The sequence below is a fragment of the Pseudogymnoascus destructans genome, assembly GCF_001641265.1.
Source record: "Pseudogymnoascus destructans isolate 20631-21 unplaced genomic scaffold scaffold_7, whole genome shotgun sequence".
In the NCBI taxonomy this organism is placed as follows: domain Eukaryota; kingdom Fungi; phylum Ascomycota; class Leotiomycetes; order Thelebolales; family Thelebolaceae; genus Pseudogymnoascus; species Pseudogymnoascus destructans.
In genome coordinates, this window is record NW_020167526.1 from 1066272 (window position 1) to 1088541 (window position 22270).

Sequence of the window (22270 nt, forward strand, 5' to 3'; positions counted from 1 at the left end):
CAGCGGGGATAGTAGAGATAGCATAACCATATTATTTATATCCTATATGAGACCATTTCCTTAAATTAGATCCAGTCCAATAAATAAATAAAAGATAAGCAAGCAATATCTACGCCAGTCCAACATCCCCCTAATTCCCCTTCCACTTCCCGAACCGAACCCATTCCCCAATCAACCCCCTCAGCACATCCCTCCCACTCCTATCCATCTCCTCTCCCAACACCTTCCGTCCCTCCGCACCCATAGCCGAAAACACCGTCCAAAGACCCCTCTTCAGCTCCTCCCGCACCGCAAGCTGCATCCGAGAACTCGGATCGAGACTCAGCTTCACATACGCCCCCACGATAACAGGTAGGTGCGCGCCAGCTTGGCGCTTAGCCTTCGCCGTCGCCGAGACGAGCGGGGTGGCAGTGGACGCGCGCACCGCTGTGGCGGCCGGGTCAGCGATAGTGGTAAGCAGACGCGTGTAAGCCTCCGCATGCTTGGCGCCGAGTTCCGCAGTGAATAGCGGGGCGAGCAGCGCAAGCAGCGCGAGGTTAAGTAGCGGCGCGCGCGAGGTGACGGATAACCGGTGCGTAGTGAGGAGGACACCCAGGAGGGAGGTTAAGTGCGTGTGTGTCCGCGCCGGTGAGAATCGGGGGCGCGAGAGGTGCGCGGGGATGGCAGCGAGGGTGCTTTCGATAGCGTGTTGGGTTATGCAGCGCGGTTTTGTGCGGAGGGTGTGTGAGAGGATGGAGGTGAGGAGGGAGAGGTGGGGGAGGGATGGGGGGGAGATGAGGGTTTTGGTTAGGGAGGTGTAGATTGTTGAGAGGGAGTTTTTGGCGTCGGCGGCGGTGGAGGGGGGGGATTGGTCTGTGGTGGTGTTAGGGAGGGATGGGGTGGGGGGGGGTGGACTGACCTTCGCACGACTCGAGCACGTAGTGTATGGCTAACAGCTTGTCGAGGTTCTGTGCGCTACCGGGGAGTAGGCCTCGTACCACTAGATCACGCTTCTCGCTCTCACCCATCGTTGCGGTCTTTGCCTGCATGGCTCTCATGATAGCGACTCTACCAGCAGAGGTTGTGACATCTTCGTCGAACAGGTCAGACTCCTCGACCTTCGAGGGCTCGGCGGTGTGCGTGATGAAGAATGTCTTGATCTGGGACGCAAGAGCCGGATTCCTCTCTTCCACATCCTTTGCGCAAGTGGTTGCGTCGTCGTAGAGATGGGGTAGCGAGCGCGGGCCCACCTCCAATACCGGGTTCTCTAGAGCGCGGATGGTGCTGTAAAGCGACATGGAGCGCTCATCTGTCTCTCTCTTCAGCTTGGAAGGCTTCTGCACCAAGCGCCTCAGGTTTGATACGAATTCGTCTCTGAACGCTGTCTTGATTTCCGAAATCTTCTCGGCGGTCACCCCTTCAACTTTCAGCACCCTCGACTCGTTTGAGGCGAGGAAAGATAAGAAGACTACAGCCAGTTGGATTCGTCCACAGCCAATTGTGGACTTGCTGCTATCATCAGGGCCACGGAGACGTAGTTCAGTCAACATGTCCCTAACAAAGGTGTCACTTTTGGCTTGGCCAATGGTGTCACCGATATGCCCAAGCGTTCGTCGAGCATACTCGGCAAAGGCATCAAGAGGCGCCCTCGGACCCGGACTCAGTTCCGAAATAGCTTGCGAAATAGAATCAAGATCTTTATAAGTGAACCCCTCATAAATGGTAGGTCTTTCCATCATCTTCATCTTCAGACTGATGACGGCGGCGTCAATATTGCTCATTCGATAAGCTAATGTCTTGGTATCATTGAGTGATGGTTCTGGCGCCGCTGGTGGCCAGGCCTTGAGCACGCGCTCCCTGATGCTCCTCTTGAATACTTCGATGGGCAGGCTGTTTAGGCATTCGATCGCGAAGCCGTTGCATGACGACCGGCTTTCGATCGGATTGCTTTCATGAGTGCCGCTCTTCAATATGATATCAATGATGATTTCTATAAATAGTATGATTAGCTTCGTGCTTCGTCCAACATATTTGCCGGGTGCATACCAATTAACTCCTGATCATCCAGAATGTCATCGTTCTTCAACATCGTCCGCCAGAGCCCAGGGAAGGCATCATTGTTGCGTCGGAGCCAGCCATTGGGGCTGTTCTCTGCGCTGAAAGGGGTCGTCATCGATGCGAGCCAGAACAAGGTCTGGAGGACTGGTTCCCCATTTTTAACCGGAGCCGCGACAACCCTAATAAATATTAGCAGGAGAGAGAGACGCTGGGGATTCAGCATAAAACGTACTTGATGAGCTTCGGATAATCGACGAGGATGATCTTGGCAAGGGCGAATGCAGTATCGGGGGTTTGAAGCTTGATAGCAATAGAACGCCTCGCTGCGTCCTTCTTCTTCGACCCCTTCCCGCTGGGTGCAAACCACGGAATCGCATCCTCCTTAAAGAAAGACTGCGTTACATCGTTCATAGCCAGAACAAGCTTTTCATTGGCCAATTCCTTGTTCACCAACGATAGCAAAGTATGCTGCGAGGCTGCGCTCCTGAATAGCTCGACGAGCGAGTTGGACGTTGTTACAATGATGCGTGCATTAGATACATGATTGGCCATGTCTGCTTCGCTACCCCACTGCTTTTGGAAGGCCGTCAGAGAGGTCGCGTCCATAATGTGCGTCAGGATTTGCGGTTGTCGGAGCTTATAACGTTCTGGGACATCCTTATGTGCCATAGCCCAGGAAAAGGCCCACAGCGGGAGTTCTGTAGTGCCGACAGTTTCTTCGCGGGTAAGTGCGCCGGCGACAGCATCCATCATCACCAGAGCGGGCCCTGGGCTGCCTGTCTTCTCCCGGATTCCATCTAGAACAGACTTGATCTGCTCCGAAGTCAAAGAAGCCTCCATGATTTCCTTCAGCTTTGCGAGGAGTGCATCATCCTCCCAAGCCCCGAAATGACCCAACTCATGTTTTGATGGGCGCTCTGAAATGATAGAATCAAATGCAACAAGCTGTTCGTACCAATGGTTGATAAAGCCCGTCAGATCACGAGCCTTGGCGAAATCGCCCATCAGTGGCACGAGGATCTTGTCAACATATGTATCTGCCTTATCAGGCCACTCTGGTGTTGTTGACAGGAGGGTGATACGCGATAATAGCTCTTTGAGTAGATCCTTCTCGACGACATTCGGGATGGTGAAGACGAGGCCATCCAAAGCGATCACTGTGGCGATGATCTCCTCATCCGTTCCTTCACTATGAAGCCCACACTCCCAAGTAATAGACCGCAAAAGATCAATGTCCAGCGGAATCTTGTGCTCTAAGCACATCTTCATCATCTTGTTAATAGCTCCATTCTTGACCTCCCTTTGGTCAGTTGGGCAAGCATCAGAGAGGACCCTGAAGAGGGCCTGTAGCCATGCGGCATCCTGGGTGCGGCTGCGATGCGTACTATTTGGTTGTAAGCTGTGAATCGCGTTTTCGAAAAGGACGGGCGCCAAATCGGGTCTCGCGGCCACAGCGTTGGTGACGAACGATGCGAGGACATCCGTTGTCTTGGAGGCTGTATAGGCGTTTCTTGCCGGTAGGATGATGTTGCGGCTCAGAAGCTGCTCAAGCTGTGTTTGCCACTGCGGAAGGAGCTCCGGGGACGAGGATAGGTTTAGCAACGGCTCCAGACAGTGCGTCGAGAATAGGAGGCTATCATCACCGCCATCCATGCGCGCCTTCCATGTCTCGATGAATGGAGTAAGCCACGCAGCAAGTTGCGCCTCATCACCCCTATCTCGGGTAAGCCGACACAACTCGAGCCATGACCCAAGCAGCTTCGCCGATTCCTCAGGAGCAAGCCTGGTCACGGACTTCATGTACTCAGCCGCAAAAGCTTCGCCCTCCAGTTGTTCCTCCGGCGTCGCAAGCCCCACAATCTGCTCGAGAACCTCGTGCATCGCCTCCGCAACATCATAAGTCTCCTCCTCAATATTCCCATTCGTCACAACTTCCTCTCCCCTCTTCCTCTTCCTCGACCCCGATTTATCAGCCTTAAGCACCTCCTCTTCCTTCCTCTCCATCTTCCTCCTCCCAACCGCCTCCTCAGAACCCAACCTCAACATCCCCACCCCCTTCCGCTCATTCAAACACCTCGCCGCCGTCGGCACCGGCACCCTCTGCACGAGACACCTCAGCAGTCTCCACGCCTGTGGACAACGTCTAGCCTCCTCACTCCCCAACTTCTTCAGCAGCCATCTCAGCACCCACTCCTCCCTGCCGTGAAAATTGCCCGTCCTCGCCTCCCCCGGCGTCGTGATAGCCGTCTGCAGGAAATCGAGCCACTCGATGCCAGCGAACTGGCCCGCCTGCTCGAGTTGCTCCGCGATAGGAGCGTCTTCCTTCTCGAGCTCTGCGAGCTTCGTCTGCGCCTCTTTCGCCTTCAATATCATCTATCAGCAATATCCCCGCAAGCCTGGTATAGTGGGGTACGTACCATTGTCATTGTCAAAGGTCCACCGTTGGAAGAGGGAAGCTGGCAGGTGCAAGCTTCTAGAGCGGTACGACCATTTACTATTGCAGGAATAATTTGGGGTGAATGGGCAGAATCCCAGATTGCGCCACCGCCTTCCTTACTTCCTCTAGCGCCAACGTCCGAGCTCCCTATCACATTTCGATATCACGTGACCATGGGACGATTTTTATTATTATTATTGCAACGTTTTTTACAGCGGCAATGCAAGGCTACGACCAACAGGCTGGATGAATAGAAACACTAGGCGATGAATAGAAACACTAGGCATACAATGGCATCGGATGAACGGGTAAGGCGACACACACTCTCTCCCCTCCCTCCCCTCCCTCCCCTCCCTCCCCTCTCGCTCCTTTCCCTCCCCTCCCTCCCTCCCTAGCCCAGAAACGGGATCGGCCAGCACGCTCCATCCAGCAGCATCACGAGGCATCAGATCCGATCCCCCATCCTCCTGCGCCCACCCCCATCGGGTTCGGCCTGGCCTCACTCTCGAGGGCGGGAGTGGGCGCTTGGAAGGGAAGGGGCTTTGCAATTTCGGCACGATACGAGGGGGGCACAGCAGAGGAGGGAGGGCTGCGCAATTCGCGTACCTGATGGATCCGAGTCGTAGTGACGGAGGCCGAGTTGGGGCTCACCGATCGTGGTGGAGCGCTGTACGACGGCGGAGGGCGCACCCCGCTTAGATCAGGGGGTGCTAGGCAGCGCGTTTTGCTCAGCGCGCTGTTGTGCGAGCCTTGGGGGCGGGAGTGAGAAGGGGAGGAGGGGAAGAAGGGAAAGAAGGGGAAGAAGGAGAAGAAGGGAAGAAGGGGAATAGGGTACCCTCCCTCTGACTCTAGGGGAAGAAGGGGAATAGGGTACCCTCCCTCTGACTCTAGGGGAAGAAGGGGAATATGGTACCCTCCCTCTGACTCTAGGGGAAGAAGGGGAATAGGATACCCTCCCTCTAACTCTAGGGGAAGAAGGGGAATAGGGTACCCTCCCTCTGACTCTAGGGGAAGAAGGGGCATAGGGTACCCTCCCTCTGACTCTAGGGGAAGAAGGGGCATAGGGTACCCTCCCTCTGACTCTAGGGGAAGAAGGGGAATAGGGTACCCTCCCTCTGACTCTAGGGGAAGAAGGGGAATAGGGTACCCTCCCTCTAACTCTAGGGGAAGAAGGGGCATAGGATACCCTCCCTCTGACTCTAGGTGTGAGAGCGAAAGCATACCTAAGGACCTCAAAACTTACGTCTTCGCATCTCCCCCATCTCCATCCCTCCTCCATCGACACACGACACACGACACACGGTGACCCCCACGGAAATGTAATATGCGATGTGGTGGTCCCCCACAATCTGAGGCAATTAAGACGGCAGCAGGAGCAGCGGGAGCAGCAGCTGAGGCAGCGTCGCGGCGGAATAAATGCACATCCCTATTCCGACCCGCATCGCTCACTCCCTGCAGCCCTCCTGCCCCGACACCTCCGACACCTCTCCCACCTACCTCTCTCAGTATCAGTACTTCAGCAGCACCTACATCGCTGCACCTCGTAGCCCCGCCCGCCTGTTCTTCAGCCAGCAAGGGCAAGGTACCCCCTGACAGAGCCAGCACGCAAGCACGCAAGCAAGAAGCAAGCCATACGGGCATGCAGCCGCGGGCGTCGGCATGCTCTGGCAAGCCAGCAGGCACGTGGCCGCTCTTGCTATCTATCGCTGTCGCGATATTACAACAGAGGGGTGTCGTGCGATAGGGCAGCAGCGAGACCTACCTTCCGGGAGAGAGGCGTGGGCACGATAGGGCAGCAGCGAGACCTACCTTCCGGGAGAGAGGCGTGGGCACGGTCGATCGGGTGGAGGCATGGCTACATACAGTACTATACGTAGTTGCTGTGGTGTTTCGAGCAGCGGCGTGGCGTACTTGGTAAGCCTTGGAAATGGGTACTTGGGGGGCAAGTAAGTATGTAGTGGGGGAGGGGAGGCGAGGGTACGAGAGTTTCAAACAGCATCCCGTGAACGGGACGGAAGATGGCAGGGCGCCCTATGCCGAGCAGACCTGCGTCTCGGGTCGTCGGGGCGGTTGCTTGGGTTGTCAAAGTCAAGTCCCCCCCTGCTGGGACGGGATGAGGCTTGTTTGGCGTCATCGTTTCGGGGGAGCCACTGGTGCGGAGATGGCGCTGTTGGGGAGAGGGTATTTATGGAATGAGCCGTGTTGGTTAGACGAAGCCAACGCCGAGGCGACGATATCCCCTCTGCCCTCAGACCTGTGGGATATTATTACCCATATACCCACAACTAAGCAAAAGCAAAAGCAAAAGCAAAAGCCTGCCGGCCTGCCTGCTAACCAGCTCTGGTGGTGCACGAAAGCACTCCTCTACCGTGACGTGCATAGGCATCTCCGCCATGTCCAATCCTCAGCACGCCCCTCACCACTCGACGCACGTACGTATATACACACATGTATATCTCACTGTAGTAATAATAGTGGTGCTAGGGCGGCATGGGGTTTCGAAAATGGTTTGCAAAGTTCGTTTACTTGTGTGGTTTAGTTGTGTTTGTTGTAAGGTGGGGGTTGGTGGTGGGTTAATGACGCAGAAAAGCAACAACGAGTTACGGAGTAGTTGGGGGAGATAGGGGAGATAGGGGATAACAGGGGGCGGGGATGGGACAAGCTAAGAGGTTGCCTATGCTATGACGTGGGTAACTTAGCGCGATGGGGCAGCACGACACAACCTCGCACACCGAAGACTTGGTAGGATGGTAGGAGGGCTCAATGCCAACTGACCAGTAAATCTGGGGTTTTGTAATGAAAAAGAGGTTGGCGGGGTTGATACTTTGGTACGTACTATTATTTCCGGTAGAGTCAGGCTCGCTCGTATACTCGTCATTTTAAAGAACAACAACAACAACAACAACAACAACGACGACGACAACAACAACAACAACGACAACAACAACAACAACAACAACAACAACAACAACGACAACAACAACAACAACAACCCCGTCAGCAAGATGCAGCCAATGCAACTGGGGTCAGTGAGGCGCACATGACCGCGGGGCATGACCAAGAAGTCGGGATAACTGGGGATGCCTGACCCATGTCCCGACAAGGAGTAGTCAAGGCAACGATCAGCGTACCTGTTGCCTGTGCAGGAAGCACTCAGGATGCGGTGTGGTGCAGAACATCGCCCTCTAAACTCGTGGCGCCCGTGCTTTCTGTGCTTCTGGGTGCTTTCTGTGCTTCTGGTCCGCTGGTTGGCTGGCTTACGACCCCATACGTGGCTGTTTCGTGGGTACTCGTACGAAACGAAGCCATCACATTCGGAATTTGCCTCGGCCGCAAAGAAACCTTTTTCGTGCTTGTGGTTGTGCTTGTGGTTGTGGTTGTGCTTGCAGAAGTGCGTGCAGAAGTGCTTGCCTCTGCCTCCCCTCAACTCGGGACCCGCCTGCACCAAGCTGCGTCGTGGCTCCGCAGCAAGCTCACCACCGCCCGGCGCAGGGCGCGGAATGGAATTGTTCGTTGGGGACCGGGAATCAGCGCAGCCGGCTGCCCGAAGGCGCAAGGATAGTATAGTTCTGATTGCGGGCTCGCGATTGGAGCCATCTGTCGTCGCCATATCACCGTCTGTTATAGGACGAGGTAAGTACCTGGGCGACGAGCTGAGGCAACGGGGGAATGGCGAGTCCGATTGGATGCCGTGCAGCAACTCTGATACTCTGCCAGCGTCGGCGGGAGCTTCGTTTGCTCGTGCGGCGGTAAGATAGTCACGGCGATGTGCGACGCCGTCACGTCACCGCCACTTCATCCCTTCTCACACCCGGGTGAGCACATCTGATGCCCCCTCCCTCGCAGCAACAGCAAAAGGACAGCTGCAGGCAGTTTTTGTGGTGGGTTGGTGTTGGTTTGGTGGGTTGCGGTGGGAGACAGGTCATCTGTGTACCTGCCTCGCATGTTTGGAGGTTGTGTGATGGAGTAACCCCGTCGCACACATCTACCCCCAGCGGTTCCATTCAGCCCATTCAGATCACTGGGTCACTGGATGATTACCGAGTACCACCGATTCACCACTGGTTCACAACCTCGCAGATCTGAGTAACGCTAAAGCTGACAAAAATGTGACAAAAGTGACGGTACGCTTGCGGTCGCCGTGCCTTCTCATGTGTGATGATGGGGAATGTACTCAGTAATCGTCGTGACCAATTTTTCGCTTCGCTCAAGGTGCGGGGTTTCGCAATATGTAGGCTATAAGTACCACTACATAGTAATTTGTATGTAAAGGTACATACATAATCAATCATTGTAAGAAATTATCACTTCATCACTCCCACGCTCACTCCTACACTCACTCCTCCCACGCTCACTCCCACCCTCGCTCTCGCACTCACTTGATCCTCTAGAGAATTGGGTTGCTAGCTCGAAGAAGAGCTTTTACCCTCTTTTTCTAGAGGCGCTCTGCCCTCTAGGCCTCAACCCTAGCTCTTTTAAGCTGGTTATTAGCCTGGTTTCTAGCCTAGCAGGCTACCTAGGCTTCTTTAGCTATAGGCTTCTAGGCTTGAAGCCTGGCTTTCTAGGCCTAAAGCTCGTGAGCATGAGCAGCTTAGAGCTCACCTCCAAACTAAAGCTAGGCTTAGCTTATAGGTCGTGTTCTTATAGCTAGCTGCCTACTACAACCTTTTAGTCTAGTAAGCCAATTGTAGTAGCTCTCTTTTAAGGGACTACTAAAGCCCTCTAGAACCTAGTGTTTCTAGTACTATAGCCCCTCTTCTACAGCCTGAAAAGTAGAGGGTTTAGGTGTAGAAATCTGTATTAGTAGGGTAGGCATAGTAGGTGTAGGCATAGGCTGTGTAACGGGGTGCCAACCATTATAGTGCATTGTATATATAGCGTGTTATGCGTATTCTACTAAGCTGGAATACTATAGTCTTTTTGGCTTAGTAGGATGTAGCACAAGTGTAACTATACATCATTATAGGGTGTAAGTAGGTACATAGCTTCATAATAGCTGTATTACAGCTTATTATTGGCTAGATTCTAGCTTTCTAGAAAGCTAAGACTATTATAGACTCCTTAAAAGTGTGCTTCTGGATTTGGGTGAGATCTCTTATGAAGGATTGTAGGTTGTAGGTAATGTCCATGTCTCATATAGCTCTGAGCATAGCTAATCTATGCTAGTGCTTATAAGGCTAGAACACTCCTATATCTAATGGCTGTAAAATGTGTGTGAGATGTAAGGGAAAGGTGTATATAATGATGTTATGTTCTTTTGCTACAATGACAAAGTCATGGCTTATATGGCTTATATAAGATTCGAGTAGTAGAACCTTCATATCCTCTAAAGCTATATGCTTTGCAAAATGCTCTAGCTACTGAAGAGCAAGCTGGCTATTTGAAAATCTAGAGTCTGAGAGTAGTACTAGCTCTGTGCCTTTGAGGTTCGTATAGTACTAAGTGTCATACTGACATTCGTTGCACTCAGTTTGCTATCAAACTCAAGAGCAAACTTAGAAATCTCCTCAAACCTACAAGTCACCATACATATCTTGGCTTATCACACCAACAACAGAAGCAATACTACTCAACGATTGCTGCAAACTCTTCTACTACATCTGTTTATGCTACATACATCACGGCATATCATTTGGACACTCATTGAACAAGTTATTAAGAAAATCTCCTCCTTAAGGGGGTGGGTCAATACTACCACATGGCATATCTCTACCAACTAGAGGCCTAGGAACATGAACGATAGCTCTAGAAGCTTCTACAACCCTCTATGATTCATTACACGTCATCGCTCCTTAGTTACCCACAAGATTGGTTAAGTTATGACATAATTTGTCTATAGGTACTCTGACCTTGGACCTCCTTTTCACTTCCTATAGGCTAGGAACCCAAGAGATGGTTCTATGGGATTCTCTTACGTTCACTACATGATTAGCAAGCTAGTTGTGGGTCGCACTTGATTTCTAATACATTTACCAAGCCTGGTTAGTCATGGAAAGTCATGGAAAATGAGAGAACTACACTCCTTTGGCATAAATAGGATTGTCCTTTCCTTAAGAAAGGGCAAGCAGACAATACAGTAAATCGACTAGCACATACTTCTACGTCTTTTCCAAGCTTCCAAGCATTGATCTTGTTATTCTCTGTTTTTGAAAAGTCAGTGAGGTGCTAACCTCTGACTTACCCCTGAGTTCTCAGACTCAACATTTGTTGCAACTTGTCTAAACCACTTCACCACATCATACACCTGATTGCTGCGTTGTGGAATAGTCTAAGCTACAACCCTTTGGCTCTGTTTCCTAAGACAGTGTGTTGTCTTAGTAAATTCATCCCTTCCTTGGGTGGCTAGATTCTCACATCTGGTGCACCCACCATTACACTAAGAATCCATATGTATTTTGCCTAGAATGACAAGTACAGGTGGTATGACTTTTCCTACTATAGACACAGCCTCTAGGATAGTAATAGACATACGATTTTCAGGGCATAGAGCTCCTTTGCTATTCATAGTACCATAACCTTCTCACCTCCTGGAATTCTAATCCTAAAGCCTGTTTCATCTATATTCCAGATTAACTCTGGCTTTATACCATGCTCTAGTATAAACTCATGGTACTCTCGAAACCACCGTGTAATAGTATTCTCATCTTGAGCTTTCGTACACTGAAGTGCAATAAGTCCATTAAATGAATTGTATAGGATTACAATATAAATTACTATCTACATCTATGGAAAATGTTTTGGTTAAGGGGTAGCGGTGAACGGACGCCCGTCCGAAACCGCGCACATCGCTTCCGCTCATTTTGAAACCGCACGGATCGCTTATTCTAACCTTTGAGCGAAGCGAAAATTTGGCCACGACGATTAGCCTATCAAGCACGTGGGGAACGTCAAACGGACGGATTCAGAGAAAGAAAAGCGACCAGGGAGGGTCGCCCCCACAATCAGAACTTCACACCGCAGTAGGTAGGTCAGACGCTGAGCTAGTGTTAGACCTGTTTTCGTTTCTGTTGGGTTTTGGGTCGGTGCGGTGTGGTTTCCTCCACCGCGGAATACGAGCTGCATGATAATTGAGGAATTGCGGAGGGGGCTGTGAATCATTCGGCGTCATGGCGGTGGCGAGGGGAGCGGAGGAGGGGAGACAAGCAAAGAAAGGAGGTAGGGTAGGCGGGATATTGTGGATGGCTGTCATATCGTCATAGTTTGGGAGATCACAAAAGGGGCATTGTCAAGACCAAACAAGGGCAGCGAGCTACATGTACTGTTTCCGGCCGTCAGACGCGGTCCCTTAATAACAATGAAAATCCCACCATTTCCCAAGTGCGTGTTAGCCCCAAGACAGGTTGTTGAAACATTGGAAAATAGTAAAAAAAAAAATAGATGGATACTGCGCCCTACAGTACTTTTACTATGGTAGAAGTGGTAGAAAGTGGTACAGTGGTGTGTAAGTGGGACAGTTACTGAGTGGGAGGGCAAGGTTCCCCACTAATACATGTTAATACCTACGGGAGGGGTATCATCCTTAATCCATTCATGTACTCTTTGGTCCGTATATTACTGGAGTTCTGTGACTAGAATGTTGGAGTAAGCGTACGCGTATAGCTATTCGTCCTCCCGTGATACTGCTGATAGTGGCTGACAAGCTTGCCCCAAAGTCCTTTCCCCCTTAGAATAAGCCTTATAGGTACCTTGCCGTAAAGTAACTCTACCCTACTCCCTCTCATCTAAAAACTATTCGTACAATACTAAAACCAAAAAATACTTTTGTCCCAAGTACTCTCTCTAGCTTACCACCCCACCCTCCACCCAACTTTACCGTACCCACCTCTAGCATTCACTATTCGCTGTACCTCTTATCCCCGTACCCAACCCGTACCACACTACTCACTTTTTTTTACTCACTTACTCACCTTTTTGCCTCAAAAATATACTAAAATACTAAAATTCCAGCCACCCACAACCCTCAATAGCGCCCGTTCACCCCGTCCACGCCCAAAACCCAACTACTACCTCCTAAGTTACCCTCCTACTCTACCCTCCTACCCTCTACCTAACCTACCTAGCCTACCTAACCTACCTAGCCTACCTAACCTACCTAACCTACCTAACCTACCTAGCCTACCTAACCTACCTAACCTACCTAACCTACCTAACCTACCTAACCTACCTAACCTACCTAACCTACCTAACCTACCTAACCTCCTCCCTCCTCCCTCCTCCCTCCTCCTCTCCTCCACAATCAATTAAAATCCCTGGTCTCTGCTTCTTTATATCTTCTATCTACCTTCTACCTTCTACCTTCCTTCTACCTTCTACACCTTCTACACCTTCTACCTTCTACCTTCTACCTTCTACCTTCTACCTTCTACCTTCTACCTTCTACCTTCTACCTTCTACCTTCTACCTTCTACCTTCTACCTTCTACCTTCTACCTATACCTTCTACCTACTACCAGGTTCACGCTCTTTAACAATAATAATAATACATACTCCATCTGTTGTTGTTGTTCTGCTATCTGCACCTCTGTGCTCCACCGCAGTCTGCATCATACCGATCCTAGTCTACCGCCTCCCGCCGCCTTGTTGTACGGCGACTCACTCAATCAGCAATCTTCAAATAAAAAATATATATATATTCGGAACGCACCAATAATCAACTGCCTGCCTGCTGGAACACCAGGATACTCCACACGAAAAGATCTGCCTATATCAAACAGATCCCCCTCAGCTCCAGGAGCCCGTCCATTTCCAATTTCAGCCTTGTGCAGCTTCTACAGTTCGCATGCGACTGGGTTGCCTTGTACTGTACACCTGGCGCCTACAGATCTCCAAAAAAGCTACGTGCTGCAGACCTCGCTCAAATCGGCATCTCACCTCGCAATAAACTTGCTGCTGCATACCACGCCGGCTCAGCTTGTGCGCACCTGATATTCCCCACATTCTTTCTTCAACCCCTGGCTGCAGGTCGACCGTCAGACGCCCGCATATACAAACAATTACGACCCTACCTACACCTACATAAACACGGCCTCCCTCGACAGCCTTGCGTCTGACACGCCGAACGACCGACCGACGCGTTGGCTGCGTGGACAAACCAAGGGCCTTTCTCTCCGGTCCCCCAAATCCCTGTCAAATTGGCACCCAGAGAAAGAAATATGAAGACAATTAAAGATACCACTCGCTCGTCGTAGCTCGGCACTGCAGTCTCCTACCCTGCGATCCCTCGAAGCTATCGCTGATGGCCTCGTTATAACGAAATATTCCACCACCAAACTTCCACTTATCACTACTGTTCCTCGAATCCGCAACGCCATTCTTTATACCTCCTCCCCCCACCACCACGATGGCTCACCAACCCACCATACCGCCGCAGCCGCCACGGCGAGCCATGCCCTCTAAAGTTCAGACGAGCTTCCTACCTACTATACCTTCCGCCTCGCTCCCCACTTCCGCCATAAGTGCCTCCTCCCTGACGTCCAGCTCGCAGCAGGCGTCTCCGGTGCTCTCCCCTCAGACACAACTCACAACAAACAACAGCTCCGTGCAAGGCTCACCTGAGCCCGACCTACCCAAAGGTAGCTGTGATAGTGACCTTCCAACCCGCTTCGAGCTTCCTGAATCCATTGTCCACCGAAAGAACAGCCACAGTGCCATGAGCGAGGCAATGGCGTTAAATAAAGGTCCGGGCATCATCAGGAGGCTGTCAAATAAGGCTTCCAAGTTTGCTGGGCGCCGCCGACAGTCGTCTGCCGCTGCCAATAGCCGCGATCACAGCTCGGGACCGGTCATCATGCGGAGGCGGAGTGACAGCACTAGCACAGCGCCTGAGGTCCGGCCAGCGCTGCTCACGGAGTCCGACGATGAGAGCCGAGATGATACACGAGACGACATGAACGGCTTCGCTGATGGGATGAAGGAGTACTACAGCAATGACAGTCCCACTGGCTCCATCTCTGGCGTGCCCATCAACGACGGTCCGGTGATACCAGCAGTGCTTCTCCAGGGCACAACTATGCTCAAGGTGTCGAAGAAGAAGAAGAAGAAGCTTACGTTTGCTCTCGATATCGACGCCGCAAAGGTTTCCTGGGACAAGAACAGACAGTCAAAGGCTTTCTACATTGACGACATCAAAGAAATTCGCTCAGGGTCAGACGCGCGGAATTATCGCTTAGAGTTTGGTGTGCCGGCCTGTGACGAACGCCGCTTTTTCTCGATTCTCTACGTGATATCTGATAAATCGAAAGGCCGATCGCAGAAATTGATGCATTTAATTGCCGGCGATGACAGGACCTTTGAGCTATGGACGACTACCCTCGATGCCATCTCGAAGCACAGACATGAGTTGATGGCGTCGCTGTCGTCGTTCAACGACAAGGCGGTCCGCGCGTACTGGCGTCGCGAGATGAGTAAGCAGTTTGGCGACCGGGCGCACTCCGAGGACGAGGAGATGATTGATATCACAGGCGTTGAGCGCCTCTGCCGGAGCTTGCACATCCATGGCGTCAACAATCATTTGCGTGCCAAATTTGCCCAGGTCGATGAGCTGAAGTGCGGGCTGCTTACATATGGCCAGTTCCAGGAGCTCATCAATCTCATGAAGAGGCGCGAGGACGTGCGGGCTCTGTATAACGAGCTCACGGCGCCGGACAAGAAAGGCATTACCCTCGAAGACTTCCTGGTGTTCTTGAAGGACACGCAAGGTGAAGATGTCGAGGGCCGTCGCACTCACTGGACGACTGTGTTCAACAAGTTTGTCCGGCGATCGAAGACCAAGGAGCAAGCCCAGCAAGACCTTCAAAACAGCGAGACTCCCGTCATGAACGAGTCCGCCCTAGCAAGCTACCTCACCTCCACATATAATGTTCCGATCAAAGATGTTCCAGCAAACTTCACCCTCGACCGACCACTTCACGAGTACTACATATCAAGCTCTCACAATACGTACCTTCTGGGAAGGCAGGTTGCAGGCCAATCGAGCGTCGAGGCTTATATCTCAGCACTGTCGAAGGGTTGTCGCTGCGTCGAGGTCGACTGCTGGGATGGCAGCGAGGGGCCTGTCGTAATGCATGGCAGGACACTGACGAGCCAAGTCTCGTTCGCCGATGTCATGACTACGATCAGCAAGTATGCGTTTGTGAGCTCCCAGTTCCCGTTGTTGATATCACTCGAGGTTCACTGCAGCCGACAGCAGCAGATCATGATGGCGGAGATCATCAAGGCAACCTGCGGATCGAAACTCATCACTGAGCCACTAGACCCGAATTCCCAGCAGCTGCCAAGCCCGTCGCAGCTGATGAACCGCATCCTGATCAAGGTTAAGATGCCCTGTGATGAGCCGGCCTTCAACGCCGAGGTGACAGCTGGCCGGAGACGCGGAGCCAGCGTCAACTCTCCGTACGTGAGACCGATCGTGCTCGACAACTCCATGATCCCAAACGCATCGATCCTGCAAAGCCCGTCGATGAGCCCTCGCCAACGTCCCACTATGGGCATCACCCGCAGTCAGACTACAAGCATACGATCCCCGCAACATGCCGGCGAGAGCCAGGACAGCCTGAGCAACAGCACGAGCGAGAGCGAGAGCATGAACGACGATGGCTCGGAGAAGCGCAAGCAGCAGAGCAACATTGTCAAGGTGCTCGGCGACCTGGGTGTGTACACCGCAGGCGTCAAGTTCCACGGCTTCGACGCGCCCGAGAGCAAGACCTACAACCACATCTACTCCTTCATGGAAGCGACATTCACGAAGAACAGCAAGACGCCCGACACCAAGCGCGCGCTGGTGCGCCACAACATGCGCCACATGATGCGCGTGTACCCCAACAGGTGGCGCGTCGCCTCGACCAACTTCGATCCGCTGACCTACTGGCGCCGTGGCGTGCAGATGGCCGCGCTTAACTGGCAGACCTACGATCTTGGCATGCAGATCAACGATGCCATGTTCGAAGGTGGCACTGATGTTTCGGGCTACGTCCTCAAGCCCAGCGGCCTGCGCGAGATCACCATGCTTCCCAATGTCCCCGAGGCCGCCGGTGAAGGCTACGTCAAGCGCGAGCGCAAGCTCGTCACCTTCAGCATCGAAGTCATCTCCGCGCAGCAGCTCATGCGTCCCAAGAACCTCCCAGCCACACGCACCGTCGACCCCTACGTCGAAGTGGAAGTCTTCCACGCCGACGACAAAGCCAAAGACGTCGCAGGCGTAGTGGGTGAAGGCGGACCCGACGCCGCCGGCCGAGGAGGCTCCTCCGGCCTCGGCGCCCCGCGCCGCCTGCGCACTCAGATCGTGCCCGAGAACGGCTTCAACCCGCTCTTCAACCAGAAGTTCAAGTTCGCGCTGACGACAAAGTACCCCGATCTCGTGTTCGTGCGGTGGACGGTGCGCGCGTCGCGCGATGGGCATAACTACGACGACCGCGGCACGCCGCTGGCGGCGTACACGGCGAAGTTGGGGAACTTGAAGCAGGGATACCGCACGTTGCCGCTTATGGACGCGAATGGTGACCAGTTCCTCTTTTCGACGCTGTGCTGTAAGGTCAAGGTCAAGGAGGCCACGAGCGTGTATGTCGATGGTCCGTCTGAGGCGGTCGGGAAGCTGAAGAGTCTTGGTCGCTCTATCATCGGGCGCGCGCAGAGCATGCCGGTGACGCCGAAGACGCCGGATAGTGTGTAGACACGCACGCCGTGGAGAATGTTTTGTTTACTTGTATTATACCGCCCCATTCGGGGCTTGTTTCGACATCACATCACTTATCTGATCATCATAATACCCGCTCAACCTCTCAACTTACTACTCTCAAAGCAACGACGAGATCACACAAACTACACTATACTACTATACTATCTCGATGGTACGATACCACCAAAACCACACACCGCCCATCTGGGCAAAACCTATTCGTCCTTTTGTTGTTGTTTTTGAGCACACCGAGACATACCCCTATAGCTATGAGTTTTTATTTACCCGGGAGGAGAATTAGGGGGGCAGGAAACCCTCGTATATATACCCTCCCTGGCGCTTTCGCAGCAGGCTGCATTGTGTGGCCAACGACCGCACCTCTTTAACGACTCTTACCAACATACCAATTTCTTTTTTTGTCCTTGTCCGTTGTGATCGAAATTGTGTGTTCTTTTTTCTTTTGTCTTCTGCTTTAGTTTTTTATGTTTTCTCTGGCGAATTCAAACGGATTTTGGGTGGGATGGAGACTGGGATTTTTGCGCCTCCTTACCATGGGAAGTTGGGAATACTGGGATTATGTGAATTGGGAATTGTGATAAGGGGGGTGCTGTTAGAAAGGCAGCCGGGACCTTTTGCATGGATAGGCTGCATATTTGGCAGAGGGGCCCGCGGGAAGCTGGCTGTGGGCTTGGCTTTGATTTTGGGGGGTGCATGATGGGGGACTCTGATATGGCTGGACTGTTGAGGGAGGTCATAGCAGGTGGGAGGGGAGGGTAGTGTAAATTTGACAGGATGGAATGAACTGTGGATTCTACCCAAGATATATTCTTACTATGCTGTCTATTAATGTCTATGTCGCTAACCATGCCTATACTGGCGAGAAATGTCTACTAAATCTTGTCCTCGGCGCTCTGCTCCCTCAGACCTCACCGGGGAGGGGCGGCAGGAGAAGGGGGGGGTAGTAGCGCCGCGTTCAGCCCCCCTACGCCTAATGATGGCACATTGGAGAGTACGTACGGATACGTACTGCCTACGTCACCCTGAAGTTGTGAATTCGGCCCTGAGAATTAAACAAGGGTAAGTCACTAGGCATAGGGCTTTCGCAACCCCTTCAAGCAGAAAGATCCCAAATCGCGAACGTAGGGTAAGTTGCAGTGTGAATCATATTGTTCCATTACCTTCTATTCTATAGTCCTCTATCCCCAAGACAGTTACGTCCTCTTACGAAAGCCGTTTTACTGCACCCCCATCTCTTAGCTGCCTCTCAAGTCATTTTCGGTTTTTATTAGTTTCCTTAATACATATGCAAAAGTGTGCGCAGTCTGAGCTGTCAGCGATAATAATCATATCCTTATTCTCTTTAAAAATCCTTCTATTGAGATTATTCACACTACCATCTCCATAATCTGATCTCGTTCAATATATCTTCTCATCACTGACTTGACAAGAACTAACTTACTGCTGTCCCAGTCCTCACCAGCATATCAAAGCAGTCGTCCCAGAGAAAGTATTCCCCTCGTATTGTTGTAAGCGCTTTCCCAGAATCCGCTACTTGTAGAGCCTGTGCATTGATCGCATGTAAAAACGGCGTCTCATGAACTGTAACCCCCTCTTCAGAAACGTCACGACCTGCTGCAGGCGGTAGCTGGTAAGATGAGGATTTGGTGTTGTAGCCTCGTGTCGATGTCAGCAAAGTAATATCTACATTCACATGATCAGACATACCTCGGGGGCCGAGTCGTTCAAAATATCTTGCCTTTGAGTGATATCGTCCATCTGTTCAGCTAATCCTTCCTTGTCTATTCTAGCTGTACTACTCGGTGTCGACTCATAGACAGGAGCATGGTCTGTCTCTTGGGAGGAGACTTTATCGCTATCCTTCGCTCTAATGCTTCCAGGATTTGGGGGCCTGATGATTTCATGGTGAGAATTATGTTATCCTCTGATGTCAATTCTGTCACAGTATAGAAAGACATGACAGTGGGAAGATTTAATCTATTTCATTGATTGTTTCTACAGTACACCCATTCAAGGCTTTATCTTCGGCCATAAAAATGAAAAGTCATATTGAAGAGTACCGTTTTCATTTTAATGTCGACCAGTGTTGCCCGAGTAGTACTCGCCGTAGTACTCGGTGTTCCACCCACTCGCTTCGCTCGTAGGTGGCGACAGCAAGTTGTGCGTGCGACAGCAAGATGTGCGACACATAAAACGAAGAAAAAGACGCCTTATATATCAACTATATAACTATATAATTAAAACATAAAATCAATAGAACTACTATCACTATCGCTACTGCCACTATTGCTACTATCACTTTGATCCTTACTATACCGTAAAATGATCACTTTTGATTTCAACCCTTCCTTCTTCCGCTCTGCTACCCGCTTCCTCTCAACCTTACGCTCTTCAATTTCGATTTTACGTGCTTGCGCTTGTAGCTGCTTTACTACTTGGTCCGATTCCCTTGCTGCTCTTGCGTCTGCTTTTGCTTGCAACTTTGCTTTCTTCTCTTCCCGCATTTTCCGTGCATCTGATGCATATAACTGCCCTCCTTTCTGTAGTGATTTCCGTGCCCTTGCCTTTGCTGCCTTCTGCTCTACTGCACGTAGAGTCATAATATCTAGCTCGGTCTTATAGAGCTCTGCCCGGTGTAGAACAACTGTAGTTCCACGTGCAAATGATTGAAACCCTTCTCTTGAAGGCGATGAGAAAGCTTCCTCTGCTCTCTTCTGCCAATGTTCAACCGCTTGCACACTTTGCATAGTTGTTTTCGGTGTTGAGATAATATTATATGAAGCAAATGGCTCATAATCAGGTGTTTGATTCCGAGTCTCTTGTATCTTGTCAATTACAAGTGGAGGATTATATGGATATAGTCCTGTATTTCTCCAACCAGATTGAATTGTACAGACAGTTAGAGATTGCCGTCGGATTTGCGGGAGGTCTGAAAGGAACGTACGTAGCTTATACTCATAGTCGTAGCTACGTACTGCTTGATCAAGTGCCTTTTGATGAAAGTGTTTGCACTGCTTAAAAACCGCTACATCAAGAGGTTGTAATAGATGTGTTGTATGAGCAGGAAGGCAGCAAATAACAATGTTATGCTCTTCTGCTAATGTAAGAAAGCGCTCTGTTTTATGAGAGTCATGGCCGTCAAGTAATAAGAGGCGAGTATCATCTGGTGCCATATGCTCTGCAGATAGTTGGATAAAATGCATAAGGTATTGGATTGCAATGTCGTCGTTTGAATACCCGCTCTCATTTACAATAATGAGAGCATTTGGCTCAAGGTCATCATTGTACCATGAATCCATATGAAGTTTGCCAGGGATAATGATAGCTTCTGCAAGTGCAGCACCACTTGCATTTACTGCCTCAATTACAGTAACAGAGAGCCGATTCTCAGGATTATCAACAGTCCACTGCTTTACACCGATTGGTACAATAACAGCCGTAGACTTATAACACCCAATCATATAGCCTGTCTCATCAACATTCCATAAATTATATGGCTTAATGTTATGTTTTGTAATAAGGGCGTTATATGTGAGAAAGAATTCCTCAAACACCTCTTTCTTTTGTGCTTGCTTCCGATGTGTATTTAACGTCTTCGTGTGAATTGTATGAAATTCGGGGTGTGCTTTTAGAAAGCGTTGTAGCCACCGTTGTGATGGTATCGTACGATTAGGTCGTAAGTCTGCAACTGCCCGTAGTATCATAGATCGGTTGGCAGGGACCCCGCGCTCAAGTTGGTCGTATATGAATTGACAGACCGCGGTCTCTTGCGATTGAGATAAGACTCGATTGCTACCTCCGTGGGGTAATTGAGGAGACGTAGTACTCGTAATACGACATCGGAGTGTCTCACGGTTGACATTGAATTTATTTGCAACCCAAGCAATTGTATATGTACTTGGTTGTTTTAAGAAGAACTGTTGGGCCTCATTAAGGCGAGCAATCATAGTAGGATCGTTATTTTGAGGCATTGTAGATACTACGTTATGAAGAATACTATTATTTTTTCTATATATCAAAATAGCGGTGTACGCACATCTTGCTGTCGCACGCACAACTTGCTGTCGCCACCTACGAGCGAAGCGAGTGGGTGGAACACCGAGTAGTACTCGCCGAGTACCCGAGTACTACTGTACTCGGGTGATATTTTTGAGTACTCGGTGAGTCCCCGAGTACTACTCCGAGTACTCCGAGTACTGCCAAGCCCTTGGCAAAGAGGGGTAATATAGATCGTAGAATAGAATAGATAATTGAAGCTTTCTTCCACTTGAGCGTTCTGTATTGCTTCCTACAATGAGTGACTCTTCGCTATCGCTGGTGCCGGCTGAGTATCAGTCTGATGCTTTAGAGCTGCCGCCCCTTATTCCGATGCTGATGCCGCATATGCCTCTAAGACTTCAATTACCTGAGTCTACGTCAATCCTCTTTTTAAAAGGGCTATTCTACCGTACTTTATTAGATACAATACCTGCTAGAGTCCAATACCAATGCCTTCAAACCGATTGTAACTATATGCCGAGCCAGCCACTAAAGAGCCAGACAACGAGTAATCTTTGGAAGCATCTTAAAAAGATGCACCCATCTGTGTATACAGAATACGAGAAGCTATCCTCCTCAATTAGAAGCTCGTCAACGCCGTCTACTTCTGCTTCTGCTTCTGCTTCTACTTCTACTTCTGCTTTTTTCCAGCCCCGCCAAGCACCTAATAACGCACCAAGCTCGTCGAAATATAGAGAGCTTATACTCTCTTTTGTGGTATCAAATAACCTACCGCTACGCCTTGTGGAAAGCCACTCATTCCGGCAATTAGTTCATCATCTAAACCCTACTGTTTTAACAGTAGGTAGAACTACAATCGGACGGGATCTATATCGTCTATTCTGCTATCATAAAGCACGGCTTCAAGTAGAGCTACAGCAGCATGTTATAAATGGTGGATGACTATCCATAACAACTGATACTTGGTCTGCTCGGAACTACTCTGAATACGCAGCAGTTACTGTACACTGGATAAATGACAATTGGCAAATGAGAACTACGATACTTGACGTTATACACCTTCAAGAGCCGATCCACTCTGGTGAATACCTTGCTGAACAGATGATG

General features: G+C 50.7%; 3 protein-coding genes across 3 annotated transcripts; 1 reads left to right on the top strand and 2 right to left on the bottom strand.

The window, feature by feature from the left end:
- Positions 1-130: 130 nt before the first annotated feature.
- Positions 131-4532, bottom strand: VC83_03048 (uncharacterized protein; the record flags this gene model as incomplete). The annotated part of the gene is made up of 5 exons (XM_024466697.1): positions 4455-4532; positions 2270-4398; positions 2026-2216; positions 899-1969; positions 131-852 (listed from the first exon to the last, which is right to left on the bottom strand). Exons 1-5 carry the CDS (start codon positions 4461-4463, stop codon positions 131-133), a joined length of 4122 nt encoding a protein of 1373 aa, XP_024325200.1. The 5' UTR covers positions 4464-4532.
- A 2620-nt stretch (positions 4533-7152) lies between these two features.
- On the bottom strand, positions 7153-8836 carry VC83_03049 (uncharacterized protein). Its single transcript, XM_024466698.1, has one exon. The coding sequence runs from the start codon at positions 8082-8084 to the stop codon at positions 7170-7172; it is 915 nt and encodes a 304-aa protein (XP_024325201.1). The 5' UTR covers positions 8085-8836; the 3' UTR covers positions 7153-7169.
- A 4020-nt stretch (positions 8837-12856) lies between these two features.
- PLC1_3 (Phospholipase C) lies at positions 12857-17956 on the top strand. Its single transcript, XM_024466699.1, has one exon. It carries the CDS (start codon positions 13814-13816, stop codon positions 17138-17140), a length of 3327 nt encoding a protein of 1108 aa, XP_024325460.1. The 5' UTR covers positions 12857-13813; the 3' UTR covers positions 17141-17956.
- The last annotated feature ends 4314 nt before the right edge of the window (positions 17957-22270 follow it).

Coding starts and splice junctions, on each gene's coding strand:
- VC83_03049 (XM_024466698.1), bottom strand. CDS start 8,084: ATGGCGACGACAGATGGCTCCAATCGCGAGCCCGCAATCAGAACTATA.
- PLC1_3 (XM_024466699.1), top strand. CDS start 13,814: ATGGCTCACCAACCCACCATACCGCCGCAGCCGCCACGGCGAGCCATG.